This window comes from Argopecten irradians, chromosome 13 (assembly GCF_041381155.1).
Source record: "Argopecten irradians isolate NY chromosome 13, Ai_NY, whole genome shotgun sequence".
NCBI classification, from domain to species: Eukaryota; Metazoa; Mollusca; class Bivalvia; order Pectinida; family Pectinidae; genus Argopecten; species Argopecten irradians.
In genome coordinates, this window is record NC_091146.1 from 23,325,108 (window position 1) to 23,346,309 (window position 21,202).

Consider the following 21,202-nt stretch of genomic DNA (forward strand, 5'->3'; position numbering starts at 1 on the left):
ATGTAAACAGATTTTCTTTCAAACTAAACTTGTGTAAATCATAACGAGAATTATTTATCATACCATCGCATCTTAATTAGTAATTATGTTCAAAACACTGGAAGCTGAAATCTCTAGTCAGATGATTAATTCTTGCAATGGCAGTAAAATTAGGGAGATATAATTACCCATTTTATGATCAATTTAATTTTGTAGTTGACAACTGACTTGTTACTGGTCCTAGATTAAGGCTCTGAAATGTGTTTTTCTAATCAGTCACAGACACATTAGATTCCCATAAAGATTACTTGTAATAAGCTCATGATGGTTAATTAGTCAATGTCTGCAAATTAGTGATGGCCTTGTAAAAATCTGTTCTAAATGATAACAGCCTTGGTCTGTTGCAATGTCTGTGTATGGAAATCACCCCATACGATAGTAATACATTCAAACTTGGTAATATGTGTATTTGATGTTAAAAATGAAGTCATGTCTGATAGATTACCCATGTCTGGTAATAAGCCCATGCCTGGTCATAAGTGCATGTCTGGTAATAAGCCCATGTCTGATAATAAGCCCATGTCTGGTAATAAGTCCATGTCTTGTAATAAGTCCATGTCTGGTTAATGTCTGGTAATAAGTTTATATCTGACTATATTAGCTAATATCATGGATTTTGTGCACAGGTCATAATATTTTTTTACTTTGAATTTTTCCTTTTTTAAATTTCATTTATTTGTTTGCTTGGATTTTTTTTTTTTTTTTTTTTTGCCTTTTAAACCAAAGAGCCAATCAGCTACACGACAATTACTTGATATTTTACAGTCATGTCAACATATCACGGTAAATTATCTCTAAAACTTAATTAAACACTCGTAAAATTAAAATCAGTGACATTAATGCGACCATAACAACAACAGCACTCCGGAAAACATGGCTTAATTTCCTTCCTTAACACGAAGATAATCAGACAAGACAACTCGCCCAAAACTCCCATATAATTCTAGTCAAGTCTGTTAAATCAATTAATTTACTAAATTAAAATACCAAGTGATACAGAAAATATTCAGAAATCTAATTAGGAGAGAAATTGAAGTGACACCCAGACTAACACATGCTCGGAAATAAAGACATTTTCTTTTTAATAAGCTTCATTATAAACACGGTGACATCAAATATTTGGTTGTGTTCTACACCATATTCACGCATCCACCCATGAAAAGTCATAATGAACTGTTCTATCCTTTAAATCAGAGCAGTTCAAATGTGTCTTCAGGGGAGAATGAGCGTGTTTAAATGCCACACTAGCCAATAGATCACTGTAAAGATACATATTTAAGCCACAATTATATTTAAGAGGTCTTCATACCATAGCGCTTTCAGCGACAGATGTCTTTCAGTTAAAGATTATTGTGTTAATTGTATTTTCTGCATGTTTTTAACTACAGCTATGTACAGTAAAACCTGCCTTTAAGTGACCACCTCTGTACAAAGACCACCTGCTTATACAGACCCCTTTCTCAGGGTACCAAATTTTATCACCATTTGATCTGTGCATAAAGACCACCTTGATATAAAAACCATTTTTCTTTGACCCTTTTTGGACCCTTGGTTGGTCTTTATAAGATAGCTTGGACAGTATTACAATTTCACAAAATCATTACTTTAACAAAGAATTTGGGAAATTCTAAAAAATATAACCAGTTATTCCTCATTAATATTGAGAGAAATGTTCTATATGAGATTTCAAACGACATCAATCACTAAGGATATTTATTGCACCAGTATAACTGCAGACATCATAACAAGAGGACATTTATTTTATTTTCAATCCTGTTTTTATTGTCATACATTGTTGACATGGTGCTTGGACACATTTTGGTCAACTTAGTGATGTTCTATTCTTGTTCATACCAAAAATCAATACAGAATAAAGAACAGTGAATGCAATATATAAAAATCCAAACTTTTTATAAAGGAGAGAAGGAGAAATAGGAAAATACAGAAGAAAAAAGAGTGGAGAGACATTGTCCATCTTGTTTAATATAAGTTCTAGGCAATGAAAATCAAGGTCATACGACTGACTAGCCAAGTAAATCACAAAGAAAAGAAACAGTTGATTCCAGTATACAGTGAAGGCATCCCCTGTCAATATCACATTTAGATGTTCAAACAAATTCATTGATTTCTGTCGGAACTCTCCGGTCCCTGTAGTACAAAGTGAGCAACTTTACGACAATCAGACTGAAACTCTTCCGACTGATTCAACCAAATTTCCCCCACCCTAAACAGAGTCACCGTGCCTAATGAATGACTAATACAACAAATGGTCTTCAGATCCAGCCTCGCAACGCCTGCCCTTAAATGTCATAAATTGAACCAGCGATCAATGCATTGAAGCACTTCCATCCATAATTTGGCGTAGTTTGGGTAACGACAAATATTCCTTATCATCCCAAGTAGAATGTTTGCCCAATTGATTTCAGCAATTAAGTTTTTTTGCCCTGTCTTTCCAGTTTTCAAAAAAAATCAATTTACTTCATTTTTTTCTAATAGTTGTACATAAAACTAAGCAATTATTGCGGCAACTTAATTTCACATGTTCATGCTTTAACGACTTTTCAATACCAATTAATTTTGCGATTTACAGCTTATATAAGCTCTAGTGCATTTCATAGCTGGAGGTTTCCACAACAATTTCCTTTTTTGAATTCTAATTATCCGCCAAATAATTTTTTTTTTAATTTTTTAATAATTCTAATATGAATTTCTGATTACATCAGCATGTTGTAACTTCATCTTTCTCAATGTAAATCATTTGTAAATGTATGCATATTGATTATTTTTCCATGTTTAATCATTTTAGACCTGTACTTATATGTATATTGGTCTAAAATGCTACAGTAAAGGCTATGTACCATGATAACATACTTATTGTCAGTAAATCACCGATGTGGATTCATAAACTCCATAAATCACCAATGTGGATTCTTAACTCCATAAATCACCAATGTGGATTTTTTACTCCATAAATCACCAATGTGGATTTTTAACTCCATAAATCACCAATGTGGATTCTTTACTCCATAAATATCAATGTGGATTTTTAACTCCATAAATCACCAATGTGGATTTTTAACTGAATAAATACCAATGTGGATTCTTAACTCCATAAATCACCAATGTGGATTTTTAACTCCATAAATCACCAATGTGGATTTTTAACTCCATAAATATCAATGTGGATTTTTAACTCCATAAATCACCAATGTGGATTTTTTAACTCCATAAATCACCAATGTGGATTTTTTAACTGAATAAATATCAATGTGGATTTTTAACTCCGTACATACCAATGTGGATTTTTAACTCCATAAATCACCAATGTGGATTTTTAACTCCATAAATCATCAATGTGGATTTTTAACTGAATAAATATCAATGTGGATTTTTAACTCCGTACATACCAATGTGGATTTTTAACTCCATAAATCACCAATGTGGATTCTTAACTCCATAAATCACCAATGTGGATTTTTAACTCCATAAATCACCAATGTGGATTTTTAACTCCATAAATCACCAATGTGGATTTTTAACTCCATAAAATACCAATGTGGATTTTTAACTCCATAAATCACCAATGTGGATTTTTAACTCCAAATGTAATTGGTAGAATAGCAGACACCTTAACCACTTGACCATATTAGGGCATATAGATATAAGATACACATAAATGCAACAAAAAGTGTTGTCATTATATATACTATATAAATGTCTACCCGTATAATTAACATAACACATTAATAGTCAAGTAATTACAGGTATCTCTAATTGTTAAACTATTTTTCTTTATTTTAATTTGGCATGTGCTATCATTATTTCATACATGGTCTTTAGTTATAAGCCACACATGAACCATATACACAAATGTCTTTCATTAACAGATAATTCATTTACGTCAATAGAAATAGTTAGGCATTGCATTTACAGTCAAATATGTCTATAAAGACCACTCAAAGGCCCATAATAAAATGGTCTCTATATCCCAAGCCGTCTCTATACTGAGGTCCTGATAGTGTTGATATTGACCATTCGCCACCCTGAAAATTAGGTCTTATTAAGCAGGTGGTCTTATTAAGCAGGTGGTCTTTTTACAGAGGTAGCTGCAAAGACAGGGTTGACTGTATCTCTGTTTTCTTATTTTTATTGAAATTTGACATGGGTAATTAAACTCAGAGGCCCATAGAATATATTGACAACATGAGTATTAAACCTGAACTTTAGAGTAGAGGATTTTTTTAACAAACTACAGTGCAGGTAGAGTTATTTCCCTTAGTGAACTGTCAAAATTCTATGAATTCAATTATTCCTCAGGAAAAGGTAATTATCCACAGTTTTCAGTGATAAAAGTCGTATTTGTCCCAACTATACTTCAAGCTATAACAATAGATGACATCACAGCCATGTTTAGGTAATTAAGACATAAAATTTCCTTATTTGTAGCAGAAAATGTCAACAAGTCACAACAAATATTACATCTTACCTACATAACTTCAGAGTAAAGGTATTTTTTAAAAACACTTTTGATAACAAACTGTCAGTGTAGGTACCCGTAACGAGTATTTGACCATTCACAGATACGTGTGTAGGATAGGAATTAGCTCCCATATTCCACCTATAAGACTATTCTCTAACTGGTTATCTGCATTTTCTTTTTTAAATATTTATGCAAACAGAGATTTAAATATAATTGGGATAAGTAACTAGGGCTGTTCTCGCGATATCACGTACCCACCTATTGTTATCGTAAACGGATGAACGGTTGCTGCGAGACCAAGCCGTGTGTCTGCGCACTAATAGCTGCAGGCGAGTTATCATAGTGTTAGCCCATGAAGCTGTGTACGGCATATTTGACTATATACAAACCAATAAACATCGAAAAGTATCTCATAGCTTTTCTACTGTTGCATCAGAGACGCTCTTCTCATGCAGGTATATATATTTCTGTGTTGTTGTTTTTTTATGAAAAATTGTAAAATTAAAACCTAGGCATTGAAAATAATGATCAAAATGTTGGTAAATTTTGGTGATTTATGACATATTATAAAAGCTTTTCTTGATTTGTTAGAATGAAAAATACGACAAATATAAATTTAATGAGTTAAACCCTGGAAATTCAATCGGCTTTAGTAAAAAAAAATCTTGGTAAAGCAACATATTTAAATAAATTATATTCAAATCTCTGGTAAAGGGGGAATATTTACATTTCTCTTAGAATTGACTTTTATTTCAATATGGTTCTATGCATTATAAATAAAGCTGTTTGAGAAAATAAAGATAAGAAAAATATTATCTAATTTAGTATAATATAAATTACAAACTTACTGTATAGCTTTCGAGACTCAAAACACAGGTAAATGGACCCCGTTGGTTAAGTGAGGAGATGACCTGGGGCGGTGGCCAGGTGTTCTGTCCGACGGTTCACCTGATGACAGTACAGTACTTGAAAACCGTTTAACGTTCCCAGCCTAACGCAAACGCAACGCAAAAAAATCGTCCGTTAGCTAACACTAACGATTGCTACGCTAACGATTAGGATTAACGATAAACGATTAACGCAATACCGGCTAACCGATTAACGATTAATGCAAAACGCAAAACGATCGGCTGTGATAAACCGGAAAATACCATTGTTATAATCAACGGACACGGCTTGACGGTAAATAAATTACGGATTTTGACGTTCTGAAATACAAACGAAAGTACAAGAAAAACTGGGAGTTATGTTCGGGATTTAAGTTTCTGTATATCATATTAACATTTGCCTATGAAAACTATATTGACACGATGAAGTCAAAAGGACGACAGTACTCAATGCAAAGCTTTCCACTTTACATGTACAAAATGTACGTTTTACTAAATGAATTACTATGGGCAACTGTGTGTATGGAGAAAGAATTGATTTTTATTTAAAAGTGTCATTTTACCCGATATTTTAGAAGAAAATAACAAATTATTATAATCATCTCTTTACTGCATAATAACCCAATGAGAAGTCAAACCTCGATCTGTACTCGACACGCGAAAGGTTTCCCCTTCAAAAACCCCCCCCCAACGTACTGGTTACGTTTTACAAATTACGTTGTACAGCCGTATATGTATTAAGAGAGAATTGTCGTATTCTATGTGTCATATTTGTACGTCATTTTAAGAATAATAACAAATGGTTACAACATCACTGCTAGTGATGAATATTAGCCGTCATCATTACTGGTACTTTAATTGTATCTTGGTATTGACAGGACGAATAAAACATTTTCACACAAACACATTTAAAATGCAGTAAATCAAATTTCCATCTTTATGTTTGATTTCTATTATCGATGTTTCATAACTCAACAATTGTAATGATTAACATCTTATAGTGTTTCCCGCATCAATCACAAGTTTCAGGGTTTTTGTGGATTGTCGAAAGGCTCTTCCGCTTACCATGGAAACTTGTATTCTCGGAATATTTGTTTCATAACGGATTACACGCTGTATATTACTAGGGTGTGCATTCATAAAAGCCCATTGCTTACAATTGACTAGGCATCGATTTTAGGGTCGTACATGTACATTTACAAATGCACGTACATACGCCACAGCAACTGTAATAAAGATTGAACATTTGAATTCGTGTTTCACCATTTGCAGTTCTCTCATTTTATAGTTCATGCATATAAGATATAAAGAATGAAAATATTTCACTTCCAGTTATTTATATTCAAATTAATTCAATTATGCATAATCATTAATAACAACGACCATGAAGATAGTGATGCACATGCATACATGTATGTACATGAAGATTATATACTGTAAAATTGCTTTGCGACAATTTTCTACATATATTTGTAACTGGTGTAAGAAATATAGTTATTTAATCACATTTCACATCAAGCAACTCTTCAATTTACAGTTTAAACAAATTAATTATTCATACAATGTATAAGTGTAAGTTAATTCTTTCCAAAGTAATCTATACTATAGGAAAGCATATTGCACACATCAAAACTTTGAAATACGACAGTACATATATGGACGTGAAAATGTACTGTCACAGTGTACGGGGCACAGGTAAGTTGGGTATAAAGTTAATCTCTCTCCCAAGAAGGTGTTAATTACAGGTGAACTCCGCCCATGGCAAGCTTACAGGGGGTCGACACAAGGTAACACCAGTCGTGACCTATATACCCCTTAACATGAAAAATACCCATGTGACGCTTCACGCTGGGGAATTGAAGAGATTATTCCAGTTACAAATAACTTTGGGTGCCCGGGAACGATTCAGTTTTTATTGATAAGAGGCTGATTTGACACGCTTACTAGTATGGGTGAGAAGGCATACAATGTTAATCGTACCCTGAACAGTTCGAATTATCTACAAGGATTTCTACATTGTAGTATTGTTGGTATTGCAAAACAATATACATACCAGTTTATTATTCATTTTTTCATATAATAAAAGAGTACAAATAAAACAATTGTGTTTAAAAGTTTGATACATGTAAAATGGTCAAATCTCACCTATTCCTCGTGTTCAAGTACTCGACATCTAATAGAATAATTAATTAAATTTCAGCGAAGTTATTGCGTTCATCGCTACAATGCTAATATTAAACATCACAAGAATCAATATTTATGCTGCGTGTCTGTAATGAACAATGTTTAATTTTTTTATTATCTTGTGTTAGCTATTTTCTTGTGTAATCTATCAGTCGTCGTGGATACACGAAGCGGTAAACGTAATATCTTAGTAGATAAAAATGAACATTATATCCGGATCGTCAAAGCATATCACCGGCATTTGGTTTTATTTTTAGTGGTTAACGTTAGCGGAAGTCGGTCCTGCTAACAATTAACGCAAACGATTTCTAACGCAAACGATTGTAAACGCAACTAACGATTAACGATTGCTAACGCAAACGATAATGATTAACGATAAACAATTGCTAACGCTAACGATTGCTAACGGAAATAACGCAAACGCAAACGAAACGCAAATTTGGGAACGTTAAACGGTTCAGGTACTGTATGACACCTGTGCTTATAGCAGTTGCAAATCACTTTCCGTTAATTAGATATCAAATTATGCTATCTATCACAGCTCGATCGGCACTGTATCTCTTCGCCATGATATATTTAGAGATTTAAATCTCTGATATATTGGGTACCTTCGATAATTTGTTAACACTTGTACTTGAGCTTTAAAAGTTTCCATATGTACAAACTCAATCAATAGAAAATTAATATTTGAAAACTAAATGGAAATCAGTCAATTACTGAAATCAGAGTACGTGGTTTAAATTGTGCTATCTTTCACGACCCTATCTGAACAGTATCGTCGCCAATATAAAATTTAGGGTAACTTCGATGATTTGTGTACAGTTTTACCACCAAAAATTCAAAAGGTTCAATATGTTCAAATAAGATCAATTTAATATATTAACATTTAAAATTAACCCAAGCAACAAATATTTGAAAAGTAAATGGAAATCGGTCAATTATTGAAATCAGAGTATGTGGTTTTTATTATATTAATATTTCACGGGGCGATCGATTGTACCGATCGAGGAAGTAATCATGCCGGGATGAGGACATTCACAGTTAACATTACGTTTATTTAGTGTAACACCTCTACAATTATGAAAATGTGATGGATTATTCAAATAAATTACATTTTCAATAAAGAGCAAACTTCATCTCCTGAATTATAGCCTAGATCGCTTCATCGGACGAAGCGTAGTTTCAATATAGCGTCATTAGACTGTACTCGACTGTAACTTAGACACTCGTTGCACTCTGGGATAGCTTCCACTGCGGGCGTTAAGTAGGGCTATGAGCTACCTTCTTATCCCTAGTATTTAAAAATCTCTGATGCAAATAAGCAGCATCCAGTGTAATTTTGTATTGTGTGCTTACAGAAATGTTACATTTATTAATATTCTCTTTATTCCAAATCAAAGAAGTATATAATGCATGCATTATATAAGGTTGACAGAGTTATTTCCCTTAGTTAACTGCCATTATTTCATGTTAAGACACAACAAATATAATATTTATCCTTAAGATAAATGTTTTTGAAATACTGATAATCACATGCAATTCGAACTCGTAAAAATAAATCGCCGCCAAAAAAATAACAGGTACAATTTAGCAATTCATATGTTAATTTTTTTGAAAGAACCGCCACAGTCAACAGCATGTTTCACACTTTCGGAACATATCAGAAAACCGAGTTGCATCACGTGACCGACATCAACAATACCAAAATAGATTGGAACCTTCCCGGTTGTATCAAAAGACCAACATCGCAATACCGGTACAGATCGGAATAAATCGAAACAGTTTGGAGAAAGATGCTTTTTTATGTACATGTATGTAACATAAACACATTCCTGTTGAGTTCCCCGACATGAAATCAAATCTGAGCCCCTTGTGTGAACACCAATCACTCTACTTCCTGAGTCTCACAAGCAAGCTGTATCACCTGACAGACAAGATCTTACACATCAATCACTTTTAAAACAGTATTGTTTTACACAAGATTCTAACTCTCAACCTAAGGCTCTATTTACAACTTCTGAGAACCACATTTTAGAAGAAATGGGAAAGCATCCATTTTCATCCCATACTCTGTTCAGGCCCACACCTAGGAACAGTCGTATTCTAAACCAATGATTCCTACATTCATGGAATTCTGAAAGGACCTAAATTTTCTGGGAATCAATCAGTTTAACACTGTGGACCCAGTATTTTGGCATTATATACATGTGTATAAAGGACCCATTACAAAACCTGTAAACTGATACACCCCTGCCAATACATTCCAAACGGTAAATCGTCAATTTTTACACCCGCAGTTCGTCACTTATCACTAAAACCTTCAGTCTAAGATTGCTTCATGATCTTGGACCCAGGACTCTAACATAAAGGGCTTACCCTGTTGGCGAGGTCCAGCATGCCGTTGGTACCACTGTCCCCTTGGGCCTGCTGTGTGATACTGGGGTCGTGAGTCTCCATCAGGGCCTGGAGGGACGGTGGCTCCGGACTCATGTCTCTGGCTCCACTGTCGTAGTCAACGCTGTCCGGCTTCCCCGAATGAGCCCCTAGTAATGAAAGCATAAATAAAAGTAATTAAAGCATAAAAATAAAACTGTACTCTGGGTATTCATACTAGATCTGTCGTCCAGATCCCCTTCACCCTTCCCCTCCCCCCCCCCCTTAAAAAATCTTCCCATCTTTTGTAACAAAGGCACATCATAACTCTGAAGAAAAGGTAGGCTTTGATATCAATTATGCACATATATAATTTAAAAGAATTATAGCCACCAAGTTTCATTGAAATCCTTCCAGGAGTTTAAGAAAAGAAGTTGTTAAATCATTTTGTAACAAAGGGACTAAAATCTGAAACAGATTGAGGTATCTAGACTATCTAGTATATGCATATCTACAATGTATAAGGATTATTGCAACCACGTATTCTAGTTAAGAAGAAGTTGGTCAAATTTGGTGTCTCCAGTAAAATTTCATTAACTTGAACTGATAATAACTGAAAGAAGATTATTAATTTGAATTCTTTTGCTGGTCTCTAATAAACTCTCTGTCTCTCATAGTCAAGTCACAAAAACAGGTGATGAAAAATTTCAAATATCTATATTATGAAGAAATTGAAGCCTAAATCAATATATAATCAATACTAAAACACACACCAACACATGTCTTTTTACATTTTAACCAATCTTTTTTTACAAACTTTTACAAAATACCGTATCATTGAAAAATTTGTAATCCTCGGGGCATTTATTAGAAAAAATATGGTATATAATTAAGTTTAAAACTTATCTAAATACTCTAATAACTTGAAGAGTTACAATTGCTCTGATGACTTGAGTTAACGAGGTGATACATGTATTTATTTGTAGAAAAGCTGAAAGCTTACCAAAGCTGTCGCTGCTCATTGTCGGCCATGATGTGATGTTGGCCTGAGGCTGCTTGACCAGTCCACTGTGGTCAGACTCTATCCCAGTATCGTCCATGTACTGACCAGGGTCCGAGTCCGCCAGAATCTATTTCAAAGCAACAGCAGTTTCTTTTTTATTATTTGACTATCTAACTTCATCTAGCTTGCGATATACAGTTGTTGACTGGGGTTGAGGGCAACTGATGATTTTTAGACACGAAGACGAACTGTTGCCCAACGCCTAGGGCAACAGTTTGTGTGAGGTTCCAACAAATCATTTGTTGCCCGAAAACACAGTCGATAACTGTTTTGTTATACCCCATTGTGACGTCACTCCGGTCCAACAGCACATTTTAACAGTCAATTTTAACAGTTCTTAATTAATAAGCACATTTTAACAGTCAATTTTAACAGTTCTTAATTAATAAATTTGGACCGATCGACGGAACAGTTCATTTATTGGCATTTTTGTCAATAGAGTTTATATAGAAACTATTTTATAGGGGTATAACAATTACTACTGTTTATGAAAAGTTTACTTAAAATTCCCCTGTAAAATTAATATGTTCCTCTTTGGAAGTAAAAAAAATTCTCTTGTAAATCAACTTTATGACTAGTTAATTCAAGAACAAAAAAGAGAAACAATGGCAAGAAAGACATGAAGAAAATAGACTGTCATCAAGTGGAAATAAAGAAAAACCCTTAATAGTTATCTTTTAATCATGTAGTGGAATGTGCATTAGCCCTCTCTATGTAAACTTCATATATATGGGTTATAATGTGATTAATGCTGATTATCAAAATTTTGAGAACCCACAATGTGTATATATTACCTTTGTACAGGAACTTGTCAAAATTGAAAATTCAGTGTAATGGAATCACCTTAAAAAATCTAACAAGCATATCGTATTCACCATAATCAGCGCCCAGGATGCTTAAAAAATTGGAACAAAAAGTGGGATGATGTGGACGTAAAATCTCAGCCGTCTTTTAACTCCTTCTGCACACATTGATTGGTTACAATAAACATGCATGCATTTTAACATTTGAGACATGTTCTTTTTAGGTCATGTTTCACATGTAAAAGACTCTCCAGTTCTTGTGATATGAGATATCATACAATGCTGATGTCAGAGGCATCACATGTTGTAAAACATCATTAAATCCATGGGATGGGGGTGTTTATACAACTTCAACCCCTTTTTCTACTAAAGGTGAATGGTGCTTATAGGGGAAGTGGTGATAATTACGGTGAATATGGTACTGCTGTTATAACTATAATATTCTTACCTGTGATCGAGACTGTATGAAGTCCTGAAAGGAGATTCGGCTACCGGTGACGAGGCCAATCTGAGCCATAATCTCTGCTGAGGAATCTTCCATGTTGAGTTGTCGACACATGTACTCAAAGTCATGTCTGTAACAAATGCACCATTTAAAGCTTAACAATCATTGTTTACCAACAAAAATGGAAAGAACGCATCAAGGGAATGTAAATTCGTAATTTTTTCCGAATTTTAACTTAACTTTTTATCACCTTTGATTTTCCGGTATGTAATATAAGGAAAAATTTATAAGGATTTTGGTGTATTCGACGGTAAAGGTAACCCTATTATGGCCTAAGGCTATTCTTACAAGCATTATAACCATGGTTATTTCATTTAACAATATGTGATAATATTTACAATTGGCACTGTTTCTGTATCGATAAACTAAGTTGGGGCAGATCTGTTTATTTCCCAATAACTTGAGTGCAGAACGTGACCTGATTCGGTGTGTATGGATACAATTTGTACATGTAAACATTGGTGGACTTCTTTTAACATTCCACAAAATTATATGTCAATGTTTACAAATAACGCATGCACTAAACAATCAGAGACAAACAATAAAACAAATCTAATTTATTAAATGTGTTATTGCTATTAGACCCGAATAAAATAAATGAAATATAGGCACTATTTCTTGTAATGTCATGGAGAAAGGGGCGGGATTAAGCTGCAGTCAACTGTGTGCTTTTTCTGAATGACTGTTATGCACGGATAAACATGATGACAGTACAAATATAATTTTGACGACAAATAACACATGGTAAATGATTGTATCTGTCATTCTGGTTGATTTTATTGTTCTAAGAAAATATTGTAAATATAGAGGTTACATAACGGGTGGTTTTTTAATATTGAATTTATTCCACACAGAGCGTCTTCTGGAATATTCGGCCCCCTTACAGAAATATTGTTTTCTCAGAATTTTCCTATCCCAATTCAGGAAACCGTGTGAACGCGGAATACGGATACATTAAAGTGCATTTGTTTACAAAGAAACTGAAGGTCAAGGCCACCTTTGCTGTTGGCGATTTCCAACTTTTATAATGTGATGCTGTCTGCCGATTTCGGCCCCCTTCTGGAGTTTTCCGCCATCAAGTCTGAAGTTTTCAGCCATCTTCAATATTTGGAAATATTTCAATTCCTAGTGAAATATACATCTCATCAAATAATTTAGACACGCTAACGAAAATATTTTTTCATTTGTAACTAACGTTTTTTTAATATTTTCTGTCTCCTTTTAGACTGATCGGATGTTATAATATACAAAGTCAATTTCATCGGTAATTGGCGCCAATTAATTAATCATTATAAGAGTGTGTATGGTTTTATGAACGTAATACAAATATAAATTGATCAATGTTTAAAAGTTACCATGCTGATTTTTTTTTGATTTTTTTTTATGAAATATATAATTAACTGCAGCTTCCGAATATTCGCCATTAAATTTTTAAAAATGTGGCTAGAAAACAAACATTAATTCAAACTCTGAAGAAATTGTTAAATAATCAAAATATATTGAATCCATATATAAAATATCCCATGACCGGAAAAGAAATCAGACTAACAAAGCTAACACTGTCAATCAATATCATAAGCAATTAAACATAAACACCGATCTCGATCCGCTATAGATAAAATTTAATTTGATTTTATTCCTACATTTGCATATCAGTTGTTATATACATTTATGTAATGATATTTTGCTGGTCATTGTGGTATTCTTCCGTATAAAGCTAGTGACACTGATTTTTAAAAATACCCCTTTTAGGGATCCCAACAGGTGTTATAGGTCACGTCAGGTTATTGGAAATTCCCCAAACTTTCGGAACTCTATCGGAAGTAAATAAAAGTCGGTGATGTCACTGATTTAGGGTTTTACTATCAAAAATACAGGAAACACCTATCAGGAGGCCAAAAACTCCAGACAATTAACAAAATTGTCGGTAAAATTCAGCCCCCATCATCCCATTCGCAGCTGGAGTGTTGCCACCTGGAACCATTTTCATCTAGAGGCCGTCCATCGAGTGTTGTCTAAAAACATCGATCTTTTTGCAATTTTCATTGATACTATAAATATATCACTTTGTTGACAACTTCATCAAATATTGCATATTGCATAAATATTGCTGAATCTGACCAGGTAAAACATTATTTCGTTTTTGTGTGTCGTAAATAAGAGTTTAAATTCAACACCATTGGTCTGAAACAGCGTGCCCCCTGACTTTCTCTCATCAGGGGTTAAGTGTACCCCTCCTCAGAAAATTTGAGGGGTACAAGCATAAATCTTGGGGTACAAGCAAAATTTTAACAAATATTTAAGCATTTCATCAAGCTTTGATCATAAGACAATGACACATTTAAGTATATTCAATTATCGACTCCTTGGGTGACATAAGGGCAATTTTACTTTCATTTCTAATTCCAATTCATCGGATATCGTGCTGCAAAAAATGACATTGAAAGGCTCAAAGCTGTAGATTTTAAAGAACTTAAATAGTGTTCTGTAGATTTTAAAGAACTTAAATAGTGTTAACTGTTTCCAATCAAATCATCATAAACACTGGGGTTGGAACTTTTTTACTCGTTTCTTACATTGATCTACGTTTTCAGACGTTGTTTCATTCAGGGATTTTCTTTTGGTGATAGAAGAAATCAATAATCGTACGCTTTTTAGACGGCTCCATGTTTACAACATCGGACAAGTAAACACCACTGGTGTTACGCCTTACGATCTTTAGTGTGTGATAGCGCCCATAATCAAATAGCGAAACATTATTCAGGTTATGAAATAACCTAGCTCGATGGGTCGTCATGATCAGCCAATCAAAATGCAGGGAAATCGCCAGTAGCAACCAGCTTACAGAAAGATCAGGACGATATTGTCTCTTCATTTCTTCCGACAGTTTTAATATATAAATTATATATAACAACTGTTTTCAGTTTTTACACCCATTTTATTAGCTTTTACTCCCATTTTATCGTACGTGCAGTGTACCCTCTGCTTCCAATTTGTGTACGTGCATATTACTTTCGATGCGTGAATCACGTACACCTGTACGTAATGGGGCACGCTGCTGAAAAAATAATAACATTAGATCTAGATATGTCGGTAAACCTTAACATTTATTATTGACGCCCAATTATTGGGTCAAAAATGTTATTTTTATATTTGGGGCCGAAAATAGCAGACGGGCGAAAATACCCGAAGATGCTCTAGTTAATTTTTTAAAGTTACAAAAAACACAAGCTATTGTTAATCAACAGCTACGGTGTTTCAATGTCCTGAGAGTTAAATAAGATCGCCGATTGTGGTAGAAATAAGGATTAACCTCTTACTTTGCTTAATTTTTGAGATAATAAACCCAATGGAGCAGTCGGTAAATTGTGCGTTTACGGAATTTACCTCATCTGGTTTCTGCTGGCTTGTCACAGCTACACACACAGAGGCACAGTATTGTTTATTTCAAGGTATATTTGGTAACAACATAATCAGATCAGCCTTTTTATATATATGGGGAAGATCAAATGTGTAACCTCGAAGGATATGCTGTTTTGTGATCAAACAAGTTTCAGAAATCACAACAAAAGTTCGAAGTGCCAGAACACCGCTCCAGAAATCTAAATTTCTATAAATAAGTAAAAGTAAAATGCATCTGCTTATTCAGTTGACATAAAAATAAAAATACAGCAAAGTCATAAAAGCGATATGCTACAAAAAACAACACCCGATCCTCACCTATCCAACAAGCCATCTCCATCAGCATCACAACTGTCGAACAACCTTCGCAGTCTTTCTTCCTCTGCCGTGCTACCAGAATCACTGTCGGAACTGTTATCCCGCTTGAGACGGGCGGTCAATGTGTCCACATCATCTGGTGACGATTCCATGACCGGACGTTTACCATTCTGTGCTGTTACGGCGAGTTTTCTAAGTTTGAAAGCTCCAACTTCGAGATGAACATCTCTAACCGGAAATGGGGGTAATTGATGACTTCCGACAGGTACACAATAATTTTCGAAACCAGAAAACTAAGAACCCGGACATACATGTAAACTGTCCTATCTCGAGTTACCAAAAAATAAATTAGCATCAATTTAAATAAAAAAATATTCAAGCGTAAAAAGGTCGATGGGTTAAATAAAATAGATCAACACTAGGTCACATTGTTAGCAAATGCCATTTGTACCAAGGGCTGATATAAATGGAATCTTTTTGATAATCCGATGTAATCAAACACGTCCTTTCAAATAATGCAAATTTGTACTTTAATTTTTAACATCGTTACATTAGTCATTAGGCCACATATTTACTTGTTTGTTTTGTTTTTGTTTGTTTGTTTTTTTTTTTTTTTTTTTTTTTTTTTTTTTTTTTTTTCTGAAACCAGAGACAGAGATAAATACCAAATATATAGTAGGCCTATAAGATGCAGGTAGAAAAAAAAAGAAAAAAAGAAAACAAACAAGAAAAGAAATCAAATTCACAATCTATATGGTGCCGCTTTTTTGACGTGCTCGCTACTCAAGGGGTTCCAATCACACATACGATCTCCACACATATCGTAAGTGATATAGCTCACTGACCCCTGGATTATCGAGGATGCCTTTTTGATAGGCCTACTGCTTTCTGCAAATACACATACAGCATTTTTTTTAAATTGTCTTTCACTGTTGCATATGTTTTTATAACTCAAATCCAAGTATTTATAAGTAAGCCTCACTTATAAATCCTTGCTCCGACCATAAAAAGTGTAAATATTAGAGATCCATATATGGTAAGTCCATACACAGAAAACCCTGCTATAACGTACCTCTATATAAAGGACACCTGTCTACAAACTCGTCAAACTCATTTGGCTCAATTTACTAATATTTGACCTCTGTATAAAGGACATCTGTCTAAATGTTTTGGAGACTGACGTTTGGTATACACGTAGACAGGTTTCGCTGTATTTTGGAAAATCCATACCATTTTTTTTCTAACCATTCATATTTTATTTCATCTTATATTATATGTTTCTTTGTAAGGTGCAGTAACCACCAATAACTAAGTAAAACATTTCTTCAAGTGGTTATGATAATTATGACAGATAGATATCTAATGTTAACGTTATATTTAAAAACCAGACGTCTGTCTGTCATAATGTCTAAGGTTAGTCTGGCGTCAGGGCCAGAGTATCTCGGGCTTATAATATCAGAGATTTAGATATTACATTATCTATGTCTCTGGCTGTAAAGTTTACCAAAAATATTAATATATGAAACACACACTTTTAAAACAACATTTCATCGAACGTTTACATTCAATGATTGCATATATTACGTCAGGAAAAACATTCACTCAGTCGGAGTTATGTCCCCTTACTAACCAGTCCAAGGATATAATTGATTTGTCAAGTTGTTATAATAAGGATTAATTATTTTTAGTATGACTTTTATTACGTATCAAAATTATCCTGACCTCCTATATTTAACTAGGCCCAACAACATCGCATGTCATAACTGACAAAAACTTAAATTGATATATTTTTCGTCAGTAGGGTCCTTGAATTAATTAAGCTTTAAAAGTCATTCAAAGTCAAGCCAGACAAACATGTACTGTATGATGCTTAAAAGACATATTTATTCAATGTAAAAGTTATTGTGTTTATAAGTGCTATGATGTATGTTTACAAAACATATCCGTAGAAGTCACGGTACACATTAGTAGTAACACTGCCATGAAAATATTATATAAACTTGCATGAGTTTATGGTCTGACCATATGCACTCATTTTATTGTACTGTAATCGTTAGTCCGCTAAACCTGCCTATATTACTAGGATTTTTTTGTTAAATCGTTATATATATGTGTGTATATATTAGGCAAAAAAAAAAACATTTTTTTAAAAGATGCTCAACTGCTGACAAATGGTATTTTTTCACTATAAAAAACAGAAGCAGACGATTTAGAATTTTTCTTAAGTTTCAAAAGTTACTTACTTTACACCATTACCACCATTGAACAGTTTGAGCTTCTAATTTTACTTCAAGTTAAAAATATGAAAAATAATTAATTGCATCCCGAAAAAATTCCGCAGCACTGTTTCCTATATGGAATGAAGTACTGATTGCGCATTCACCAAAGGCAAAATAAATGATTTAATATTATTTTCTGTGTTAATTAGACATATTAAACACCAATTATTGTTCAAATGATGAATATCATTCACGCTCTGTCGGCGGTGGAGCATCTTTAAAAGCCTAATAATATAGGCAGGTTTAGCGGACTATGTAAACGTAAATATAACAGTCAGTACTGTCAGATTTTATTGTGAGCTCTTATTTGTCTCTTTAACACTAAAATCTAAATAAATTCAAAACGACTTTGTTTGTTGGAACTTTTGGTGGTGAATAACCGATATGGAAATCTCTTTATTTGTCAGTTTAATATTACGGCAGATATATATGTAACCTACCTTTAAATTAAAAAAAATCTTTCATTTAGAGCATGTTCTCCATTCAAAAGCATTGGATTAGAGAAGTTAAGAAAAAAAACTTAGTTTGCGGATACATGTACATTTGTACCTTTATAACACATAATGTAGGCATTATATCAGAGACATTGACAATTCAATTACTATCTAAATCTCTGGCATTGTTGAGCATAGCCCGTCGCCGAGATACTCTGGCCCTGATACCAAACTTATATATTATGACAGATAGATGCCTACTGGAGTAACGTTAACGTTATAAAAACCAGACGTCTGTCTCACGGTCATAATGTCTAAGTCTGGTGTCAGGGCCAGAGTATCTCGGGCTTATAATATCAGAGATTTAGATATTACATTATCTATGTCTCTGGCTGTAAAGTTTACCAAAAATATTAATGTATGAAACACACACTTTTTAAAACAACATTTCGTCGAACGTTTACATTCAATGATTGCATATATTACGTCAGGAAAAACATTCACTCAGCCGGAGTTATGTCCCCTTACTAACCAGTCAAACGATATATAAATTGATTTGTCTCCCTTGTTAGATTCTTAAATTGATGTAATAAAAATGCAAATTATGCAATACATACAGTTTTTTTATATATGATTTTGTTTTATAAATATTTATAATGTATAAATCAATGTGATTCTAACAAAAATTGATAAAAATGTATTCATAATATGTAAAATTTGACTAAATATTCTACATAATGTTAATATCTATTACCAAATGCAGCAAAAGTTTCCAATATTTTATATAGAAATTTGACATAACTGTAATCATACTTACCTGGTACAGGGGATACCGTGATCAGCAAGGCGGTTCCCCCAGGTCGAGGCCCTTCCATTGCACTCCGGTCGGGCTGAACCCTGCGATAATCCCAAATGCGGATTACTCGGGTACGCTATTTTTTAGTGTGGGGGTCTGCGTTCGCGCTAACCCCTGACCATAAACAATTGAATAATAGATTTCCCTTCCCCTTGAATTATAAGTTGCATTATGAACGAGGAGTTTCTCTTTTTTAAAGCAGGTGATTTTCTCATATCCTAAATATTAGTATTTTTTTTTGAAATGTAGGCCTATGTATAGTTTTAAACAGATCAATAATTAAAAATGCTCCACCGCCCACAGAGCATAAACAACACTCATCATTTGAACTAGAACTGATGTATAATCGTGTTATTTTCCAGTACAGGATTGAGGTCCTCTACACTGGACTCATAATCATACAATAAATACATACATGATACAGTATATAATGTACATGTAGCATTGCAGGTAATAATCTATAAAGTTTCGTTAGTTAAGTTTTTAAGAAATGTTTGATTTCCATGTTGATAATTTCAAGGTGCTCATATTTGTATTGTTAACACAGTTCATAGTGATAACTTTGCTCTATAATTATAGAGTAGGTCTTGTTTTCCCATAATTTGTCTAAATTATTTTTAAAACAGTTTATATTAGGTGATGATATAACAGATTCTGGAAGAGAGTTCCAAATTATGACAGTTCGCACAGTAAAACAGTTTTTCCTCAATGTTGATGTTGAATGTAGGGGGTAGAGTTTTTTTTTAAATTTCCTCTAGCACTATATATGTTTGGGGGCCACATCTGACCATAAGTGTATACAGTTACAGCAGTCTTTATCATATACTCCAGAAATCATTTTGAACACCTCAATCATGTCCCCACGCATACGCCGGTATGATAGACAGGGCAATTTCAGTTTTTTCAGCCTTTCCTCGTATGTCAATTTCTGTAGTCTGGGCAGGCGTCTGGTGGCCCGTCGTTGAACACTTTCTATCAGGTCGATTTCCTTGTTTATTATATGTGTTTAACAAGGACGTCCTTGGTGTTTAATTACCACAAAAATGCACATAACAATTTACTTTGCTTTTGGTGCATGTACAATCAGTACTTCATTCCAAATAGGGCATAGTGCCATGGAATTCGGTCGGGACGCAATTAATTATTATAAATATTTTTATCTTGAATTAAAATGAGAAGTTCATACTTGGTAAATGAAGAAAAATGCTAATTCGTCTGCTCCTGTTTTTGATAGAGAACAATTTTAACTATGAAGTTGATAGGTATTCATTACTTATAACTCCTTCAGGGTTGCCACCTCTCACGTCCATGGAACTCGGTTGTAGCTGTATATATAAGGCTCATTGGCAAAAAAATGGGTCGGTAGGTAGCGATTTTTTATTTTTTTTTATATATATTTATATTTTTTTTTTTGTCAAGTTCAGAATGCAAAAGCGACTGTTTAATAAACATAGCTCCTAATGTTATCAATAAAATGATTAAACATTTAAATTACTAGGCTATCAATATTGGAGATTTTAAGGTATTGATTGGCCTGTCAAACAGTATCCTTTTAGGTACTGTAATTTGCCGTAGGTTT

The 21,202-nt window shown here is 33.7% G+C and overlaps 1 protein-coding gene and 1 non-coding gene across 2 annotated transcripts in view; one reads left to right on the plus strand and one right to left on the minus strand.

Annotated features, from left to right (window-relative positions):
* LOC138306523 (colorectal mutant cancer protein-like) overlaps positions 1-16,484 on the minus strand; it is a 70,600-nt gene extending 54,116 nt beyond the window's left edge. Inside the window, exons 1-4 of the mRNA XM_069246978.1 lie at positions 16,055-16,484; positions 12,278-12,404; positions 10,967-11,093; positions 9,967-10,133 (exon numbers count right to left, since the gene is read on the minus strand). Of these exons, the coding sequence (XP_069103079.1) occupies positions 9,967-10,133; positions 10,967-11,093; positions 12,278-12,404; positions 16,055-16,206 (573 nt within the window). The 5' untranslated portion in view covers positions 16,207-16,484. The remainder of the gene's footprint in view (positions 1-9,966; positions 10,134-10,966; positions 11,094-12,277; positions 12,405-16,054) is intronic.
* Positions 16,485-19,576: 3,092 nt separating this feature from the next.
* On the plus strand, positions 19,577-19,740 carry LOC138306799 (U1 spliceosomal RNA). Its single transcript, XR_011205917.1, has one exon. It is a non-coding gene; the product is annotated as a U1 spliceosomal RNA (small nuclear RNA).
* The last annotated feature ends 1,462 nt before the right edge of the window (positions 19,741-21,202 follow it).